This window comes from Mytilus californianus, unplaced genomic scaffold, assembly GCF_021869535.1.
Source record: "Mytilus californianus isolate M0D057914Y unplaced genomic scaffold, xbMytCali1.0.p SCAF_7, whole genome shotgun sequence".
Lineage (NCBI taxonomy): Eukaryota > Metazoa > Mollusca > Bivalvia > Mytilida > Mytilidae > Mytilus > Mytilus californianus.
Window position 1 is genome coordinate 68,479,393 of NW_026262723.1, and position 22,509 is coordinate 68,501,901.

Below are 22,509 nucleotides of genomic sequence, written 5' to 3' on the forward strand. Positions count from 1 at the left end.
ACATATAAATGATTTTTTGACTGCAACCTAGTCTTTATTGTTTTACTTTCCAATCTACAAATAAACTTTGATTGTTGAAATATACAATGCGGCTTTGCCACGTGGTAGCCTATCCATAGAGGGACCGTATCAAAGACATAGATAACTTCCTGTTTAAATGATTGAAAATTTTCGAAATGTTCCGAGAATCTTGGATTCCGAGGATATCGAATGGCCCATAAACACTTCCAAAACTCACCAATATATAGGTTTGAACCCCTCAGGGGGTTCACGCAATTAATAAACTAAAGAAACTTATTTTAAAAGTCTATTATTATCTAACATAGGCTTTCGTACCACAAATATCTCACAACATTTACTTAATTCTTTCATAGATACAAAGATTTGGTTTGTAAGTTTGGCTGTACCTTATTACAAACGGGATAGCACTTTCTTCTTACCGAGCCGGTCAGTTAAGATACGATCCGGGAAAACTTATCGACCCTTTGAATAAACTTATTCTAAAAGGTTACAAATTCAACACTGTAATTAGATCTTTGAATATTGTTTTTATAGATTTAAATATTAATTTGTATCATCAATAAGTTAAAACCCAACTAAATATTACTGTTGTTGTACTTATATGTACATTACAATCTATCGATACCTATATTTTGGCATTGCACAAGGTCATAATTTTTTCTGACTGTTTATGAAACTAAATCCATTGGATGTTGGATATGTACTGATTGATATTTTAGTCTTAGATTCATGATTCTTTTTATTAGTTGTTATAGTGTTTGAGATACATTTCAGTAACTTCGAGTACTCTCAGATCTGTACTTTGTGGCTTTTGTGTCTTTTTTAGTTTTTTGTGCTTTGTATCGATCTGATGAGATAAGCCCTGTTTGACAACTGATTTTGTTCTTTTGTTTTACTATAACATCACTGTTTCAGGTAAGGAAAGGGGGGGTGGGGGTTGGCGCGAGCAAACATGTTTAATCCCGCCACATTATGTATATGCCTATCCAAAATCAGAACCCTGTAGTTCAGTGGTTGTTGTTTGTTGCTTTATATCATTTTTTTTTCGTTTGATGTTTTTTACATAAATCAGGCCGTGGTTTTTCTCGTTTGAATTTTTTACATTTGACATTTCGGGGCCTTTTATAGCTGACTATGTTGTATGGGTTTTGCTCATTTTTGAAGGCCGTACGGTGATCTATAGTTGTTAATTTCTATGTCATTTGGTCTCTAGTAAAGATCAAGCATACCACATCTTTTTATTTTTCTATTTGCAGCATGCAACGTAAATGTAATAAGCTTATTTTTAATGTTTTTGTATGGTTGAACACTGTTTCCCTAATCTCCCTGAAGTTGGAACGAATTGACAAAATAACTTTGGACGAATTGATTGGTTCGAATTTGAGTTTGTCGACATTACACATATTCACCTTTGCAGATTTCTTTTCAACCTTTTCTAGAATAACAAGCTCGTCAAACTTTTTTGAACTGTACACAAACCTACTTAAAATCTACAAACTGACAGGTCTGGTGCGCGTTGACTCCATTTTCAGACCTTTACACAAAAGACCTCTTAAAACCGGTGATCGGATGTCGGTGCGGAAAGATTCCGACACGTTTCTAAAATACTCGTAAACTTCGTTGGTAAATTAACCTATCTTTGTGAAGCCATAACCAGGAGCAAGTAATCCAGTGTTTGTTCTGTTCTGTACAGGTATGATCCTCCGTTATATATCAGAGCACTCCCACTTAGGATATAGGATTTGTTTTTGTTTGTCTTTGACTGCTTTAGGTCATAACTGTTTTTCATTTATTGTTATAGTATAATTTAGGCCTTTTTTTATATCTTGGTATACGGTGATCTATAGTTGTTAATTTCCATGTCATTTGGTCTCTAGTAAAGATCAAGCATACCACATCTTTTTATTTTTCTATTTGCAGCATGCAACGTAAATGTAATAAGCTTATTTTTAATGTTTTTGTATGGTTGAACACTGTTTCCCTAATCTCCCTGAAGTTGAAGATGCCACCGGATTCGCATCACTTGCAATCGCAATCTGACTTATCTTTCATATGATGAGGACATAATCTTTCAATCTTGATACAATTTGAATTGTTTCAAATTGTATCATCTCGGCACCTTTAATAAATTAATTTACGGATATGCGATTTCGCATTGTTGAAGGTCGTATGAGTAACATCCTTGACCTTTGGTCTTAAGATATAGTTGTGTCATTGTCCACATCTCCTTATTTATATCATACTGCTATCAAAACACATACACTTACATAAATGATACATTATAAAAATTTAGAGTACCACTAGATGCCGATTGGTAAAATGTCTAAAAGACACCATTAAACCTGATATATAGTTTGCACCTGACGACGGTTATTCCAGAAAATTGTCTTGGAAATAGGCGTAATACGTTCAACAAGTGTGCACATGCTAAGATGTCTCGCCTGCTCTACTGATAATGATTTATCTTATGTTGAAAGTTTTAAAAGATAAAGGTTCTACTACACGTATCACACAAACCAAACATTATCAATGATCCATGCAAATGAGGTGATGGTCAAATAAACCCTGCCAGACAGACATGACTACTGATCTGAGAAGCGGACGTGACAACTTAATTTTGACAAATGAACCATGAAAATTGGTAAAGGTCAAATGAATCCTGTCTGTCGAAAATGTACACTTTGCATGCATTTCATATAACAAATAAAGTTGCCTTATTGCTTACAGTTTCCATTAAACAGACCAAATAACAAAAACCCTATTGCTGAACGATGGACAATGAATGAGGTTAAGGTCAGGTCAACCCTGCCAGATTGACAACGTACAATTTAAAATAATATCTTACACTAGATATATTGCTTTTAGTATCTTATATATGGAATTACAACGAAAACTTATCCTTAATCACTGATCCATGGAATAAGTTCAAGGTCAGATGAACCCTGTCTGTCCCTTGCAGGGATCACATATACCGGTTACAGTTTCCTAAAAACGTCAGAACATAAGGAATATGTTTATAAGGTATGAAACATCATGGTATTTTACCTACTAAAATACAAAGCTTAATATGAAAATATAATCTACTATCGCCGCCGGATTCACATCACTGGGAATCGCAATCTGACTTTTCTTATCAAATTAATTGTATCAGTGTTGTACAAGACGCAAGCATACAGTGTGGTCACTATAATATACATCAGTAGTTGTCAGTTATATTACATATTTGAGACGAATTCATTACATCTTGTATTCTGTGAACGTTATGTGAATGAAAGAATAAAAACCATTTTTAGATTGTGACGTCCCCTTGTCACCTCAAAAGCTAACCAAACCTTTAAACAGACTTACTTAGTATTCAGAAGGGATATAGTTACGATACTGTTGTCAGGTCATTAAAGATGGGTTTTTTAATTAGCATTGATTCACTCATAGGGTCTTTGCATCGGAAATAAACACATGTATTCTAAAACCAGTTGTTGGCATGATACCGGTTATGCTCTTCTCATATTTTATGATGGTATGATACTAAACCCCTGCGGAAGGGATTGTGCTTGATTTTCATATGATGAAGACATAATCTTTCTATCAGTTTAATTGAGGTCTGGAGCTGGCATGTCAGTAACTGCTAGTAGTCCTTTGTTAATTTATGTATCATTGTCATTTTGCTTAGTTTCTTCTGTTACCTATTCTGACATCGGACTCGGACTTCTTTTAAACTGAGTTTATTATGCGTATTGCTGTGTGTTTGTTTATTCTACATTGGCTAGAGGTAAAGGGAAGGGTTGAGATCTCACAAAACATGTTTAACCCTGTCGGATTTTTGCGCCTGTCCCAAGTCAGGAGCCTCTGACGTTTGTTAGTCTTGTATGTTTTTTTTTTATTTTGATTCATTTATATGTTTCGGAGTTAAGTGTAACGTCCATTTTCGCTGAACTAGTACACATTTTTTTTAGGAGCCAGCTGTAGCCCGCCTATGGGTGCGGGATTTTCTCGCTGTGTTGAAGACCAATTAGTGGCCTGGGCTGTTTTCTGCTCTTTGGTCGGGTTGTTGTCTCTTTGACACAATCCCCGTTTCCATTCTCAATTTTATCTCAGTTTTGACTATCTGGATGTAAAATTACATCTAATTACAAAAATCGTGTTGGCTTCCTTAGCAATTAACTCAAAAACAAAATGTTGTCTGGTCATCTGCAGGTTCAAACAATTCGATTCTTGATCAAACTGACCTCCGTATAAAATCACAGAAAATATCGCTAGGGATTTTGTAAAATCCCTTATTACAAGTTGAAACATAATATCTGAGATGTATTTTTTTTAATATAGACAGACTATTATTTTCAAATATATTCATTTAATAGACACATTAGTCTGGTTCACACATTTTTGTAAAGTGTGTATGAATAAAAGTACAGAGATAAACACAACTATTTACATAATAACACCCCCAGGCAAAGTTGAATAAGATAAATTTGGTTTTTCTTATTAGGTCACTTTTAGTCATAGAGCTCCTAACCTTCCTATGTGTTTATACATCCCTGATTTTCATATGTTGGGCTTGAGCGTTTGTGAAGAAAGCTTGTCAAGAAAAGCTCTTCGGAAGCACCAAATTGCTATTTTGTTTTATTTGAATGTTGATAGGCCAAGGATCAAATGAGATAAGATTGTCATGAGGCTGAGCACGTATACGATAAAACAAACCCCGCTTAAATGATCAGTCCAGGTAGCAAAAATAAATAAAGTAAATAAAAATAATAAAAATAAATTAAATAAAATAAAATTTTACCACGATATTTTGATTACATGTACTTGAATGTGCTCAGTATTTCAAAATTAGGAATAAGCATTTTTTCAAATGTCTTGATTATAAATCTCCGTGACTATTTATGATGTGTCAAAGAGTGATTGATTGTTGCTTGCTTATAACGTCCAGTAGCAAATATTGCATTCACATTAAGGACGAGCTAATATATAACTTTTGATTTAAATTTTTCGCACACATTTTAATTTTCTTTACGAAAAAAAATACTTGCTTTTGTAATACTTCAGTTTGTAGACCAATAATGCTATTTTTCATTATTAATATCATATTTTTTTATAAGGTCTCTTAAAGCTTATGTTATTTTAAGACGGGGACGACCGTTTGATTTTCTCGGAGGGATCAGGAAGATTGTTTGCGGACGGAATTTTCATTTCGCCTGTTGAAAGTTCTATTTTTTTTTTTTTTTTTTTTGGCGCAAATTTCCTTAGCGAAAATTTATTTTCAGCTATGTTCACATTTTTTTCCCATATTTTGTTATGCAAACTATTTGCTTTCATTACGTCTTGGGCAAGGCTAATTTTCATATTCGTATCAGGCCGGAATATATTTTAATAACATCGTTATAATCTCAATCACAATTTTGTCTACCTTATTCAAGAGGTTAATGATTGGGAGAGTATCTTTTCTTTTTTGAGGCCTATTATTGTCTGTTCTGTAAACCCCATCCACAATCTCTTTCAACATTCGAAAAACAAAATGCATACAAAAAATTCTGAACTTACAATATTCGCAATGCTTATCAAATAACAATAGTATTTAACCTAGATAAAGAATCATAATTTTTTTCAGATTACATTACATAACTATTTTACGAGACCCAGTTAAAAGATATATCAGCGAATGGAAAGAAGTTCAACGAAAGGAGATGACATGGCCTTCTTTGCTGTTCTGCGATGGACGGAAGGCATCTTCAAAAGAGGTCCCGTCTTGTTATACTGGACAAAAATGGAAGAAATTAATCTTTGAAAATTTCATTGGTTGTAAATCGAACCTAGCAATTAATCGACAAACCCGGATGTTAGCTAACCTAAGTTTAGTTAACTGTTATAATTCGACTGGGATGACTTCTAAAGAAAGACAAACAAAAATATTGAAAAGTGCTTTAGAAAATTTAAAGAACATGGCATTTTTTGGATTAACGGAATATCAACTAGAAACACAACTTCTTTTTGAAATGACATTTGATATAAGATTTAAACATTTATTTGAGCAACACACTAACACGTATGCAGAAAATGCTATTTACAGTTTGACTGAAGCACAAATTAGTAAAATTAAACAGCTAAATGATTTAGACATTAAGTTGTATGAATTCGCAAAGAAATTTTTTTTTGAACGATTAATTATATATAAATCATAAAAAGGAAATGATTTTAATAAAATATTGTCAGATTAACTTATTTGTTCTAGAAACGATCTTAACAATAAATTATTATAAAAAGATGTGGTATGATTGCCTCAAGAGACCAAATGACACAGAAATTAACAACTATAGGTCACCGTACGGCCTTCAACAATGAACTTGCTCATATTAATTCATTTTTTTGTCTTTAAGTCAATTTTCAGACACTGCATATTGGCGTACCACAAACAAACAACTTGTAACGTCCCATTTTATGGAAAGCCTCAGCTGTCATATATTAGAGATTTACAAAACGTTATGCTGAAGCTTAAAATGTAAAGTTAAGACAGCGTGATGTTGAATTGATTCACCAAAATGCTAACTCTAAATTACAATATGCTAAGTTGAATTGCGCAATGTTGACTTGCAATGACAAGTGCTTTAGTCGTGATAGTATAATGATAAGTCACGATGTTGTGATGATATGCCAAACACGCGTAACGTTGGGTTTAAAGTACATGATGTAAAGTTGACGTTGCATGATGTTAGCTTGCAGATTGATACTGCTTAGTCATCCATATCGACAGCTATGATAACAAATAAAATGAATAGCTAAAATGTATGGTGCTGACTTGTTATTAATAAATGTTGAGCTGAGATAGTACGATGTTATATCATTGTGATATTACGATTGGTCTATCATGCAATCTGTTGATTTACAACACCATGATGCACAGTTGAAAGTACATGATGTTAAGTTAAGATAACACGATGCTACACCACTATATTGAAACGAAAGGTTTACCATACAATTTGTTGACTTAAAACAACACGATGCAACGTGTTAAGCTAAGATGCTCACTGGAAACTACAGGACGTACAGTTGATATTTTGTAATGCTAAACTACGATAGCACGATGTTATATCCTTATAATGTCACGATAGGCTTACCACACGATATGCTCGTTTAAAACTACACGACGTACAGTTGAATGTACGTAATGTTGAGCTATGATAGCAATATCTTATATCATAATAATATCACGATAGGCTTGCCATACAATATGCTCATTCAAAACTACACGACGTACAGTTGAAAGTACGTGTTGTTCAGCTACGATAGCACGATGTTATATCATTATAATGTCACGATAGGCTTATTATACAATTTGCTCATCTAAAATTACACCACGTACAGCTGAAAGTTCGTGGTGTTAAGCTAAGATAGCACTTTGTTATATCATTAGAATGTCACGATAGGCTTACCACACGATATGCTCATTTAAAACTACATGATTTTCAGTTGAAACTAGGTGATGTTATGCTAAGATAGCATGTTGTTATATCATTTGAATGTCACGATAGGCTTATCATACAATATGCTCATTTAAAACTACACAACGTACAGTTGAAAGTATGTGATGTTGAGCTATAATAGCACGATGTTATATCATAATAATATCACGATAGGCTTGCCATACAATATGCTCATTCAAAACTACACGACGTACAGTTGAAAGTACGTGTCGTTGAGCTAAGATAGCACGATGTTATATCATTATGACGTCACGAGAGGCTTATCATACAATGTGTTGACTTGAAACTACACGATGTAAATTTGAAGTAGTTTGGTCTTGACTTGAAACAGTAAAATGTTAAGTTATAAAAACAGAACTTAAAGTCAAAATAAAACAATGATAGGATGACATATACTTGTGCAGAATTGAAGATTTTTGGTGTTGACTTCGAATATAGTACAAATATTAGATCGTTTTATGTTAAATTGAAAGACAATAATGATGCGTAAAACATTACAGAATTATGTGAATTGAAACTGCAATTCTATGGAAAAGAATGAGGGACAAATCCCCAGGATTTTTTCTTCTTCATTTTCAAGTTCGGAGGCAAAATGATATACAAAGAAAGTTTTCCACAAATTCATAAAGCAAAAGCATTACCCATCGCTATATATTACACTTGAATATAGTTTTGCCGTATATTTTACATGTTTTGTTTGGATTTTTTTTTTATGATTAAAAACCAGACTTTTTTTTATGAACAATATTTAAGAAAATATTTATCTATGTTGTGTGTTAATATATACAACATAATATTGTGCTTATAAGACTCATGACTGTGAGGGTCAAATTTTACTCATATAAAATCACATCTATGTAAGAGTTAACGGAGAATTTGTATTTACCTCTCCCGTTTTCCACGAAATAAAACATAAGAATCTGGAGTCTTAATCTTAAAAAACAAAGATCAACTGATATGACAAATAATACTGTAAAGCGTAGGACTGAGAGGGTCAGAGCTATATGAGAACGTGACACCCACCCCCGGCCTTGTTTAGAGGTATCTGAAAATTTGAATTTTCTTTTCCACGAAATAAAACAAAAAGAATTAATAGGTGATTGAATCCTACTGCATGGGGCCAACCCAAACATAAAGTATGGTAGATTCTGTTACTTTTCGCTCATACATGGTCTATATGAAACCTAATGAAATTTGACCTAGAGCCTCCAGTCTAAATCGTCAACTTTCAAAAAAAATACATCATTTACAGCAGTGCCAACCATTTTTCCAGGACCAAGTAAGATAGTACCCAGGTGTGTGTATATATCCACTCGGAGAATATTTTATTTTTTTTAAATTGTAAAGTCATTAATGGACAATGACCCCTAAAACTTATAATAAGAAGCCAATTAATGATTTCCGTCACTTATTTTCTTGTCCATAGTGATTTTCTTGGTTCTTTACAGCTTCTCTCTATCTATATGTGTTTTCAAAGAAAAAGAAAAAAATCAAAAATCTGTAAAAATTGTTAAAGTCCATGAATTATTTTGGTATCAACAGTTTCTCTCTCTCTTATGGATTTCATGGGTGTGGTCTAAATTAAAATCGGTTTATCATTTGCCAAAATGTAGTTTATTCTTTTTTGAAAAACATAATAAAAAGTTTGGGCCACAGTATATTTTGCACGCTACAGGTTATGCAGTATTGTCAGATTTTGTATAAACTATACATGGAAAACTCAATGTTAGAAAATAAAAATAAAAATTGGGATCACGAGACTCGTTTTCTGTCTACAAAACAAAATAGATAAAGTCCCTACACATTCCATCATTAGAGACGAAATATGCCAAAGGGATTTCTAACTCATAAGTCGAAAACAGACTCACAATGCCATGGCAAAAAATAAAAAAAAATATGCAAAAACGTTCTTTTATTCAACAACAAATAGTCGTTTTAATCAGATAAATCTCACAATTTTCTTCATCAAGATGAAAAGTACTACATATGAATAACATTCCTCTCTCAAAATGTGTATATTTTTTTCGATCTAGACCGATTGTGTTGAGTTATATGAGAATCTAAGGGAGCTACCATGTGATTTTTAGGGGGGGGTGCTAGGACGAAAAATTTTGTCCTGCCTTTTTTTTAGTTGTAATCTCTGTCCTGCCTTTTTATTTTTCACTCTATTCGGTCCTGCTTTTTTTTATTAGTTTATTCTGACTTTTTAGCTCACCGGGGCCCTTCGGGCCCCATGTGAGCTTATGCCATCACTTGGCGTCCGTCGTCGTCCGTCGTCTGTCGTCGTCGGTCGTCGTAAACTATTTCAAAAATCTTCTCCTCTGAATCTACTGGGCCAAATACCTTCAAACTTTAACTAAATGTTCCTTAGGGTATCTAGTTTATATATTGTATCCGAAGTTTTGATCCATCGACAAACATGGCCGCCATGGCTAAAAATAGAACATAGGGGTCAAATGCAGTTTTTGGCTTATATCTCAAAAACTAAAGCTTTTAGAGCAAATGTGACATGGGGAAAAATTGTTTAATTGGTAAAGATCTATCGGCCCTGAAATTATCAGACGAATCGAACAACCCATTGTTGGGTTGCTGCCACCGAATTGGTAGTTTTAACAAAATTTTGCAGTTTTTTGTTATTATTTTGAATATCATTATAGATATATATAAACTGTAAGCAGCAATAATGTTCAGCAAAGTAAGATCTACAAAAAAGTTAATATGACCAAAATAGTCAATTGACCCCTTAAGGAGTTATTGCCCTTTAAAGACAATTTTACACAATTTGTTCATCAAGTTTGCTAACATTTAAAAATCTTCTCTTCTGAAATACAGGTGAGCGATTCAGGCACTTGAGAGCCTCTTGTTTTTACATAAATTGTCATCCTGCCTTTTTTTTGCCAAGTTGCTCATCCTGCCTTTATTTTACACAAAATTCCTGTCCTGCCTTTTTTCAAATTTCATTCTAGCCCCCAATAAAAATCACATGGTAGCTCCCTAAGATGGCGGAAGACACTCGATCTACCCCAAGGGCAATATGTCTAATGAGGAAGAAATTTACAATTTCGGTCACGTCGAGTTACTTGTAGATCTCCTTTTGTTGAAAAGGGTTTCTGTTTTCATTTATCTATCTATTATACTGTTCAGGGGGAGGGGAGAATCGAAAAAAAAAATACACAAAAATGGATAAAAGAAGGCGAAAGATACAAAAGGGATAGTAAAAATCTTAACCAAACTGACAATGTCATGACAAAAACTCATGAGCCGAAATAAACGAGAGAAAAAAGATAAAAAACCAAACAACAGTATATTAAGCGCAACATATAGAAAACCAAAAACTGAGCATCACGAAACCCTCAAAAAAGGGGTGATCTCAGGTGCTCCAGAAGGGTAAGCAGATCCTGTTTCATATGTGGCAACCGTCACTTGGCGATTTTGCAAATAAAGAAGGAATGTGTTATAATTTTCGAGGAAATCCCAAAAAAAACATGAACTACAGGGTGTCAAATCGATGAACGTGCTTAAGATAGGCTCCTTTTCATAAAAAAGAATTGATGAAAATGTATTTGTATTTAGTGTACAGTGGCAAATATTACATGTCTATAAGGACTAGAATATGTAAGTGTAATATGAATATGAATAAATCTTGGCTCTGTACAAGACATATTTTGCTTGCTTAGCCGAATTTTTAACAAACTAGTTGACAAACCGACTCTGACAATCTATGGAAATCCAAATAGCATCGGTTTTGATTAAGTCCAGATTTTTTGGTTTTATTTCGGGGAAAAGGGGTGCGTTTTACGTACAGTGGCAAATATTACATGCATATCAGGACGAGAACATGTAAGTGTGATATGAATATGAATAAACCCTTCTTTGTTACAAGACATACTTTACTTGCCTAGCCGAATTTTCAACGAACTAGTCGACACAATGTCTCTGACATTCTATGGAAATCGTAATCGCATCGCTTTTGATTAAGTCCAGATTCTTTTGTTTTATTTCATGGAAAAGAAAATTCAAATTTTCAGATACCTCTAACAAGACCGGGGGTCACATTCTCAGTCCTGCGCTATAATCGTATTATTTGTCATATCAGTTGATCTTTGTTTTTTTAAGATTAAGACTCCAGATTCTTATGTTTTATATCGTGGAAAACGGGAGTGGTAAATACAAATTCTCCGCTAACTCTTACATAGATGTGATTTTATATGAGTAAAATTTGACCCTCACAATCATGAGTCTTATAAGCACAATATTATGTTGTATATATTAACACACAACATAGATAAATATTTTCTTAAATATTGTTCATAAAAAAAGTCTGGTTTTTAATCATAAAAAAAAAAAAATCCAAACAAAACATGTAAAATATACGGCAAAACTATATTCAAGTGTAATATATAGCGATGGGTAATTCTTTTGCTTTATCAATTTATGGAAAACTTTCTTTGTATATCATTTTGCCGCCGAACTTGCAAATGAAGAAGAAAAAATCCTGGGGATTTGTCCCTCATTCTTTTCCATAGAATTGCAGTTTCAATTCACATAATTCTGTAATGTTTTACGCATCATTATTGTCTTTCAATTTAACATAAAACGATCTAATATTTGTACTATATTCGAAGTCAACACCAAAAATCTTCAATTCTGCACAAGTATATGTCATCCTATCATTGTTTTATTTTGACTTTAAGTTCTGTTTTTATAACTTAACATTTTACTGTTTCAAGTCAAGACCAAACTACTTCAAATTTACATCGTGTAGTTTCAAGTCAACACATTGTATGATAAGCCTCTCGTGACGTCATAATGATATAACATCGTGCTATCTTAGCTCAACAACACGTACTTTCAACTGTACGTCGTGTAGTTTTGAATGAGCATATTGTATGGCAAGCCTATCGTGATATTATTATGATATAACATCGTGCTATCATAGCTCAACATTACATACTTTCAACTGTACGTTGTGTAGTTTTAAATGAGCATATTGTAGGGTAAGCCTATCGTGACATTCAAATGATATAACAACATGCTATCTTAGCATAACATCACCTAGTTTCAACTGAAAATCATGTAGTTTTAAATGAGCATATCGTGTGGTAAGCCTATCGTGACATTCTAATGATATAACAAAGTGCTATCTTAGCTTAACACCACGTACTTTCAGCTGTACGTGGAGTAATTTTAGATGAGCAAATTGTATAATAAGCCTATCGTGACATTATAATGATATAAAATCGTGCTATCGTAGCTGAACAACACGTACTTTCAACTGTACGTCGTGTAGTTTTGAATGAGCATATTGTATGGCAAGCCTATTGTGATATTATTATGATATAAGATATTGCTATCATAGCTCAACATTACGTACATTCAACTGTACGTCGTGTAGTTTTAAACGAGCATATCGTGTGGTAAGCCTATCGTGACATTCTAATGATATAACAACGTGCTATCTAAGCTTAACATCACGTACTTTCAACTGTACGTTGTGTAGTTTTAAATGAGCAAATTGTATAATAAGCCTATTGTGACATTATAAGGATATAACATCGTGCTATCGTAGCTTAGCATTACAAAATTTCAACTGTACGTCCTGTAGTTTCCAGTGAGCATCTTAGCTTAACACGTTGCATCGTGTTGTTTTAAGTCAACAAATTATATGGTAAACCTTTCGTTTCAATATAGTGGTGTAGCATCGTGTTATCTTAACTTAACATCATGTACTTTCAACTGTGCATCATGGTGTTGTAAATCAACAGATTGCATGATAGACCAATCGTAATATCACAATGATATAACATCGTACTATCTCAGCTCAACATTTATAAATAACAAGTCAGCACCATACATTTTAGCTATTCATTTTATTTGTTATCATAGCTGTCGATATGGATGACTGAGCAGTATCAATCTGCAAGCTAACATCATGCAACGTCAACTTTACATCATGTACTTTAAACCCAACGTTACGCGTGTTTGGCATATCATCACAACATCGTGACTTATCATTATACTATCACGACTAAAGCACTTGTCATTGCAAGTCAACATTGCGCAATTCAACTTAGCATATTGTAATTTAGAGTTAGCATTTTGGTGAATCAATTCAACATCACGCTGTCTTAACTTTACATTTTAAGCTTCAGCATAACGTTTTGTAAATCTCTAATATATGACAGCTGAGGCTTTCCATACCATTTCATTGGCCGAAAGATTCAAATACAACAACAATCGTAGTGTGCACGTGAACCGACAATGGAATGTACTATGTTTTACTACGAACGTAAAAAGAATTAAAATAAATGTTGGTAAATGATTTGTCTGATTTTCAAATAGTGGGGTCGAAAGATTATCCTTGTGATATTTTTTTATTTAGTAATGTTCTTTATGAAACAACGCAATAATCATGTACCAGATTATGAAAAATATAAGGATAAATACATGTACCACTTTTCTTCTTTATAGTTCAGCACTCCAACATACTGATGATAACGTGCCGGGCACTGATTTCACTATGCCGCGCGTGCGTGGGATATATAATTTCTATATTTACAGTTAAATATATACAAATAAAAGTTCAAAGTTATTTTCTTTTTCTTCTGTTTTGTACTATACATTTTGGTTAAAACTATATACATCGTAATATTAATTTAAATGTGTAGGTGTTTGTTGAGAACAGATATTGGGATCTGTTCTCGGAAACAGTCTAGTGTAGTACATTTTACTGCAGCTACAGGTAGAAGGTTCCATTGTAATATTGTTCTAGGATAAAATGAGTACTTGTATGAGTCTTTAGATGTTTGTATTGGTCTGTAGGAATGATTGTGTGGATTTTGTCTTGAATGTTCTTGTGTCAGATTGGACGAGCAAGTTTGTTGGATAAATAGCTACAAGATGGTGTATTATTTTATAGAAAAAGATGATGCGTGATCTTATTCGCCTTTTTTTAGGGTTGTCCAGTTTAGAGTTTGTAGCATTTCATTGACGGAGCTGGTGTTAGGGTATCTGTTGCAAGTGTACCTAGCTGCCCTGCGCTGGACCATTTCGAGTTGGTGTGTTTGAGATTTGGTATGAGGGTCCCAGACGCAGCTACTGTATTCAAGCTCAGGTCTGACCAGTGATGTATATGCTCTTTCTTTTACTGTTTTGGAATTGACCTTTAGATTTCTCTTGATAAAGTTTAGCTTTTGTGTGGCTGAAGCTGTAATATTATTAATATGTTTGTTCCATTTTAAGTCTGTTTGTATTGTTACACCAAGATATTTTGTGGATTTTTCTTTTTGCAGTATATGATGGTGGAATGTGTAATCAAAATTTATTGGGGGTTTCTTTGTTGTTATCTGAAGGATTGAGCACTTGTCTGGATGGAATGACATGAGCCAGTCCTTCTCCCATTTTGCTGCTAATGTTAGATCTTCTTGCAGTTTTTGAGTGTCTTCTTTGTTTCTTATTGTTTTATAAATTATGCTGTCATCTGCAAATAATCGTAAGGTGCTGTGTTTCATATATTCATGGAAGTCATTTATGTACACAAAGAACAGGATAGGACCCAAAACTGTGCATTGGGGAACGCCAGATGTTACATTTATTTTGTCAGACTGTACACCATCAATAATGGCTGTTTGTGTACGGGATGTAAGGAAATCTTCTATCCATTTTAAGGTGTTGTATTCAATGCCATAATATTTTAGTTTAGAGAGAAGTCTTTTGTGAGGAACTTTGTCAAATGCTTTGGCAAAGTCCATCACAATTATGTCGGTTTGGATGATATTGTCGTTGTTTTTTGCAAGTTCTTGTATGAATGATACCAACTGAGTTTCACATGATCTTGATGATCGAAATCCATGTTGAAGGTCGTATAAGATGTTATTATTTTCTAGATGATCCATCATACTACTGGCTATAATATGTTCCATGATTTTACAGAGTATGCAGGTGAGTGAAATAGGTCTGTAATTTATTGCGTTGTGTTTATCTCCTTTTTTGAATACGGGACAAACATTTGCGTGTTTCCAATCGTCTGGGATTTTTCCTGTGTCTAGTGATTTCTGAAATATGTATGTTATTGCGGTTGAGATGTCATTACTTAGCTCTTTTAGTACTTTTCCGCAGATTTGGTCTGGGCCAGTTGCTTTATTTGGGTTAATCTTGTTCAATAATTTTATGACACCGTTTTTTGAAATAGTGATGTTTTTCATATTTGGATATGATGATTCCCCTTATCCGGTATGGGCTCACTTGATGTTTCTTCGGAGAATGCCTTTTGAAACTGACTGCTTAAGATGTTAGCTTTTTCTGATGTGATGTATGTTAGTTTGCCATCTTTTCTTAGTGAAGAGATACCTGTGTTGTCATTTTTCATGCTTTTAATGTATGTATAGAAGTTCTTTGGTTGTTTTTGTCTGATGTTGTTATCTGGTTCTTCTACTGGTAGGTCAAATATCATTTTTTCAATGTAGTTCCAGTAGGCATTACGCATTTCTCGTTGTAATGTTCTTTTCAGGTTTTTATATTTTTTCATTTGTTCTGGACCATTTTTGCTCTTTTTATGTAGTCTTTTAACTTTATTTTTCATAATTTTTAATATGTTATCAACCCAGGGTAGTTTTTTCTTGTTTGTGATTGTCTTCTGGGGAATGTTTTTCTTGACTGATGTAAGTAGTCTGTCAGTGAATGTTTCCAGAGGTCATTAGTGGATGAACTATGGTAATGACCTTTAATATCTTGTGTTAGTTTATTCACGTCTTCCTTGATGTTTTCTCAGTTAGCTTTTTTATACTGGTTTGTTTTTCGGGTTATTTTCTTATTTCGTTTCAAAGATAGTGCACATTCTGCATAGACGATATCGTGGTCTGCATTTCCGATAGGGGGCATAGTTTCCACTTTGTTTACTATGCTTGGTATGTTTGTTAGTATGAGATCAAGTGTTCTGTCTCCCCTTGTGGGTTTTTTTACAATCTGCTCAAGTGAATGTTCGTTAATGATGTTTAGAAGTTGTTCATGAAGTTTGATATCTGGTTTGCTGGGAATGGTGCATGGGATATCCCAGTTTATATGACCAAGGTTAAAGTCGCCACCAAGATTGATAGTTGATTTTGCATTTTGGTTGATACGATCTAGTGAGGTTTTCAGTTGTTCTATGGATGTGCCATTATCAGATGGGGGTCGATAGTAACTTCCAACAATTAACTTTCTGGCATTTGTCATGTTTATTTGTACCCATATGGATTCAGAGTCTGTTTGTAGATCTCTGATTTCTTCGGAAAGAAGGTTTGTTGTTATTGCAACAAGTACACCCCCATAGCTAAGATTGTTAGTGCTTGGAGGTCGATCTTTCCTATATACAGTATAGTCTATCACTGGAAAGAATTCAGATGATAATATGTCTTTATTGAGCCAGGTTTCAGTACCTATGATGATGTCAGGTTTAGTTGATATCAAGATTTCTTGTAATTCTTGTTGTTTATTTTTAATAGATTGGAAATTGATGTTCAATATTTTTAGAGGTGTTTCTTTTTTACAACAAGTTCTCTTGAATACCTGTTTTTTAGGTGTTGAAGATGCTGCAGGTTGTAAGTTTAAATTTCCAACTGATTGGTCTTCTAGGGGATCAAATGAATTAGATGTTTCAAGTGATGATAAGTCGAATATTGATGATGAAAAGTTTGGCATTCCGCATTGTATGCAATGCCAGGATAAATTTAATGAGTCCAAGCATTTGAAGTTTAGGGATGGCATGCCTTGGCAGTTTGCATGGTACCAGATGTTACATGTATCACAACAGATAGCTTTTTGGCTCCAGGTAACTGCTTTTTCACATGTACCACAGGGCCATTTAGGTGTTCTAGGACCTGGGTTTAGCTCTGTGTCGCCTGAAAGGGCTAATATCATAAGAAATAGATATTGGTTTGATGTTTTCACACTTTTTGATTTAAGATGTTGTACAATTTCTCTAAGGCTTGAGAAGTTTACTGATTTTATCGAATGTAGGTTAACAATGGTGTTAATTATATTGGTTGCCTGGTCATTTGTCTGAACTGGCTGATTACATAGCTTAAGGAGTATCAAGCCAGTCAGCATTGTATAGAATGTTAGTTTACATGCAAAGGCCATGGTCTTGTTAATATGTTTTCTTATCAGTATAAGGTGGTCAGACAATTTAGATAAGTTAATATTAGATATATATTATTACCTTTAAGGTATTATGACATGTTAATCTTCGTACCCTGGGCTTCACAGGGTCGCCGGTAGTGAAGGAATAGATAGCCTGTTAGTCAGAAAATAGTAAAAAGTTTTTATACGGATAAATTTATTAAATACATGAGCCACTTTTAAATTTCTTTCACACTGACGGGATACAATTATATCCTAGGTTAATGTCCTGATAATGTCGTAGCATAGATATAATAGCCATTGGCTATTGTATCTATGGTCGTGGTTACATGTAATAAAAATCTCATAATAATAATAATTCATGATGGGTTGCACATTTCTCTTTTGTTTTCATTCTATAAAACGAACATACAGTAGCTAAGCGTTTGGTCATTCATAAATAACGTATCACAAACGAAACAAATTGTCCCATTCATTCACCGAAAGATAGAAACAAAACAATGACAATTAAAAACCAATTGTTCAGAGAACAATTGAAGGTCTTTCCACCCGAAAAGATCTATTTTGATACAAAAATATTAAAATTCGGTTTAAAATGTTATTTCCAGCGTCAAATGATAGCTTATTGTACGCCGGTTTAAAAAAAAAATGGTTTCTAGACATTTTTTTTTTAAAAAGGAAGATAATTTGTTACTTCCGGTTTGAAAAATGTCACTTCCGGTATTATTTGATAGTTTACCCGACACTGATTCCAAAAATATATGGTTCTATATACTTTTACATTACACAAGTACAAAAAATAGCTACTTCCGGTTTACACAAGGTCACTTCCGGTTGGCTTTTCCAAGGTCATATGGCTTGCAACTTAATGCATAAAGTCCCATGGCTTTATCATGTATACATATGAAGTAAAAGCAAAGGTCAAAATCTAGAACGTCAAATTTACCAATGACCTTGAGCTCAATTTGAAGGTCATAAATCAAGGACCTAAAATCATAAGACACTAGGTCTTTATTATATATGGTGAATGAGTTATATCACCATACGCGTAATTTTAAATCTAAGAGGTGAGAAAACTCCAATTTAATGTTAATGTTACCCATTTGTCTAGTTTTATCAGTTTAATCATGGAAGTAATATTTAGAGTTATTTTAATCACAAAGTAGGGTGCATTAGTGTTCCTAGTTGTCCTCCATATTATATTTTACCTTTGCACCGGAAAGAGTACAGTTAATAAGAAAAACAATGGCGTACCTTTTCAACCAAAATGTATGTGTTACGACATGTCGCTTCTAACAATTTAGTAAAAATATGTTGTCGATATCTTATATGGTTTTTGAAAAGAAGTGAAATTAAGCCAAATCTGAATTTAGAATATGACCTTGACCTCTGATCTTGACTTAATTTTCTTTTCTTTTTTTTGGATCAAGGACCTCAAATCAATAGACCTTAGGTCTCTATCACTTATGGTTTACCAGTTAGAAATGCATATCACTTAAATGAAATACATAAGGGGGAATAACACTCATATGGAGTCCCCGGATAGCTTCGGTCAAAATAAAACGTAACATCCTGAGGATATAATGAGCATTTTGGAAAAATAAATTTGTCGCTTTCTTTTACGAAGGAGATCTCATAACAAGAAAAACAGTGTTCGGGGAGATAACTCTTACACAGAAAAGTGTTCGGTTAAACAGGGTCAGTTTCAAAAGCGTATAGACTGTATGATATTATATACAAAAAAACTAAGCGACGTCTAATGAAACAAAAATACAGCGCAAGAAAATAATTTGGCGGAAGAAAAAAAAAATAATCAGAACAAAACCAATAGGTCTTTCCACGGGAAAGTGGAAAGACCTAATTATCGTATTTTGCAAGTGAATGAACAAAATTGACGTACTATGGAATGTACTATCATGGTTAATACGAAAATAAAATGAATTGAAGGCATGTCTGTGTAAAAATGGGTTGAAATGTAACACTGGAGGAGATTTTGCTTCTGCATGTGTGGAATTAAAAAATAAATAAATACTTATGAGAAATGTCGTAGTTTATAGGGAACAATTTAAAAGGACTGTTTTGATTTTAATTGAATGGTTATTTGTCTTTTTATTTTACACTAAGATGAACCTACCGGAAGAATAGAGCACAATATATACACAATTGATTATGAATGAATTCTCTTTTAATGTCTCTAAGGAGTTATTACCTAGTAAAATAAAATTTCTGTTATATGCCGTGGTTAAAATGTACAAGTCACAATGTTATCAAAACAAAGAATTCAAAGAAAATTCATTAGCGGATTCAGATGTAGAATACTGGTAGTACATGTAGAAAGTAAAATTGAGAATGGAAATGGGGAATATGTCAAAGAGACAACAACCCGACCAAAGAGCAGAAAACAGCCGAAGGCCACCAATGGGTCTTCAATGCAGCGAGAAAATCCCGCACCCGGAGGTGGTCCTCAGCTGACCCCTAAATAAAATTGTGTGCTAGTTCAGTAAAAATGGACGTCACACTAAACTCCAAAACATATAAATGAACTAAAATAAAAAAAAATGGATATTTTATTCTCCAAAAACTAAATATAAATTTACTGAGAAACATAAAATTGTAGGTAAACAAATATAGTATGCTCATTTAAAATGAAGTACACAATTACACATGTATAATAAACTGTAAAAATACATGTACAAGGAGGGACTCACCTTTTTATTAATACATTTACTGAATAAACACACTTTCTTTAAACTGATTGTTTTTCATTACCAAACAGTGAGTTAATTGACATAATACTTGTTCTTCGATGTAAATATTTACAATATACAATTTACGTTTGTTTTTTAACCGAGAACAGCAAAACAAATAATTATAAATTCATCACCTATATCGCCGGAGTTACATAAAGTAACACTGCGGCCAATGTTTTTTCATCTCCATTTTTCTCTTAACAAAGCATTGTTACCTGCTTTGAATTTAGCTAGAATTTTGGGTGTTTTTTTTCAAAATCAAGTAAACCTGGGAATGTTATACTAAAATGTATTATGTCCCAGAGTAAACTGAATCAGAAAAAAAATCACACTTTCCCAAGGCAAATCCATAAAACCCCAACCTTCCGTGTTTTTAAAAGTTACTGGATTATGCAATGCAATGATGTAAATTTAAGGTGGGACAAGTAAATATGTTATGTCCCAGATTTAAGTTATCATTTATAACTAGTCATTGAGATTCCATTTTAATATTTCTATGTAGTTTCGTATTTATAAAAAAAAAAAGGTTTACTATACGTGTGATACGGTGCTTTCGATCCGCAATTTGCTTTTTGTCCGCTTTTGCTTTTTGTCCGATAATTTTGCTTTTGGTCCGACACTTTTGCTTTTTGTCTGTACGAGCAAAACGGACCGAAAGCAACGGACAAAAAGCAAAAGTGTCGGACAAAAAGCAAAATTATCGAACAAAAAGCAAAAGCGGACAAAAAGCAAATTGCGGACCGAAAGCATCGTATCATCATGACGTGAGCCTAGTTTAACGGTCGAGGAGGAAGGCTGTGGTATACTGACGATAGAATATGAATAGTGAACAGTTTATTTCACAAACCTATATATTACTGTAAAATCGTGCAATAGCTTTATTATGTAATTTGGTTATTTGTGTAGTTAATTGTGGTCTCATTTACGTTTATCAAACAGCATCGAGCCTGGCATTTCATTCATATTTACTAATTTGGTTTCATTGCAAACACATACTGATGTATATATATCTTACAGATAGAAAAGGTACACGGGGTTAGTCCAGAACTACATGAGAGGAGACAGTTGGATTCAATACTTCGCATTGAAAACAATTAAGGACCTTAGAACTATTGCACTAAATTATAATATTATAATAGATAAATTTTACATGCAGATGTATATAATTTAGAATTGCCATGTGATAATCAAGTACACAATCCTGTACGTGATCAGTCCATTCAACTTTCGATCGTTTATGGTACGTGCGTGTTTTTTTTTTTCTTCACAGGTGTACTTAGGAGGGGATTCAAAGTTTATTTGAAGTCGAAGGTTTGAATTGACCAATGACAACGATCGTTCCTTAACGAGTTGATCTAATAAAGTTTGTTTGACTGATTATGTCGCACAACCTTACGCTAAGCTTGGCCGCAGTTGCAGTCGTTCTATAGTTAGTGTGACAAGTCTTACTAGTAGTCGTATAGAAAGTAGACAAACATAACAACTGGACTGATAATTGACTATAATTTACTTTTGTTAGTTAATCTTGTTTTTACAATTTATTGCCTTGTTTGGTTTAATTATTGAATCAACACCTGATTGCCGTATAGAAAAATTACAAACAATACACCTGAACATCTTGCAGTACTTATATAAAAATAAGGAGATGTGGTATGATTGTCATTGAGACAACTATCCACCAGAGTTACAAATTAAGTGGATGTAAGCAATTATGGGCAACCGTACAGCCTTCAACAATGAGAAAAACCCATACCGTATAGTCGACGATTAAAGGCCCCGACATGAAAATTATGAAACAATTCAATTGAAAAAACTACTGGCCTAATTTATAACAAAAAAATTTACGAAAAACAAATATGGCAGACATAAACCAACGACAACCACTTAACTACAGGCTCCTGACTTGGGACAGGCACATTAGAATGTAGACTCTTTGTAGCAGAGCAGACATAGCGTGAGATTGCTTCTTTTCACACTTGATGACCTGGAGTTTTAACTCGTCTATTTTTTTTATTTATCCATCACATAAAAGCTGGTGACCAAATTTTTGGTTTCGGTGTATCAACTTCCTCATATGAACTTGCAGGTGTAACATTTGAAGATTGGATATTGTTGGTGAAAACGGTGCAGATTGTTGTTGT

At 33.6% G+C, this 22,509-nt stretch overlaps 1 protein-coding gene across 1 annotated transcript in view; it reads left to right on the forward strand.

Moving 5' to 3' along the window:
* LOC127709513 (heparan-sulfate 6-O-sulfotransferase 3-B-like) overlaps nucleotides 1–22,509 on the forward strand; it is a 31,468-nt gene that overhangs the window by 6,520 nt on the left and 2,439 nt on the right. The window contains exons 3-5 of the mRNA XM_052215117.1: nucleotides 5,630–6,179; nucleotides 15,386–15,440; nucleotides 17,057–17,307. Of these exons, the coding sequence (XP_052071077.1) occupies nucleotides 5,630–6,179; nucleotides 15,386–15,440; nucleotides 17,057–17,307 (856 nt within the window). The remainder of the gene's footprint in view (nucleotides 1–5,629; nucleotides 6,180–15,385; nucleotides 15,441–17,056; nucleotides 17,308–22,509) is intronic.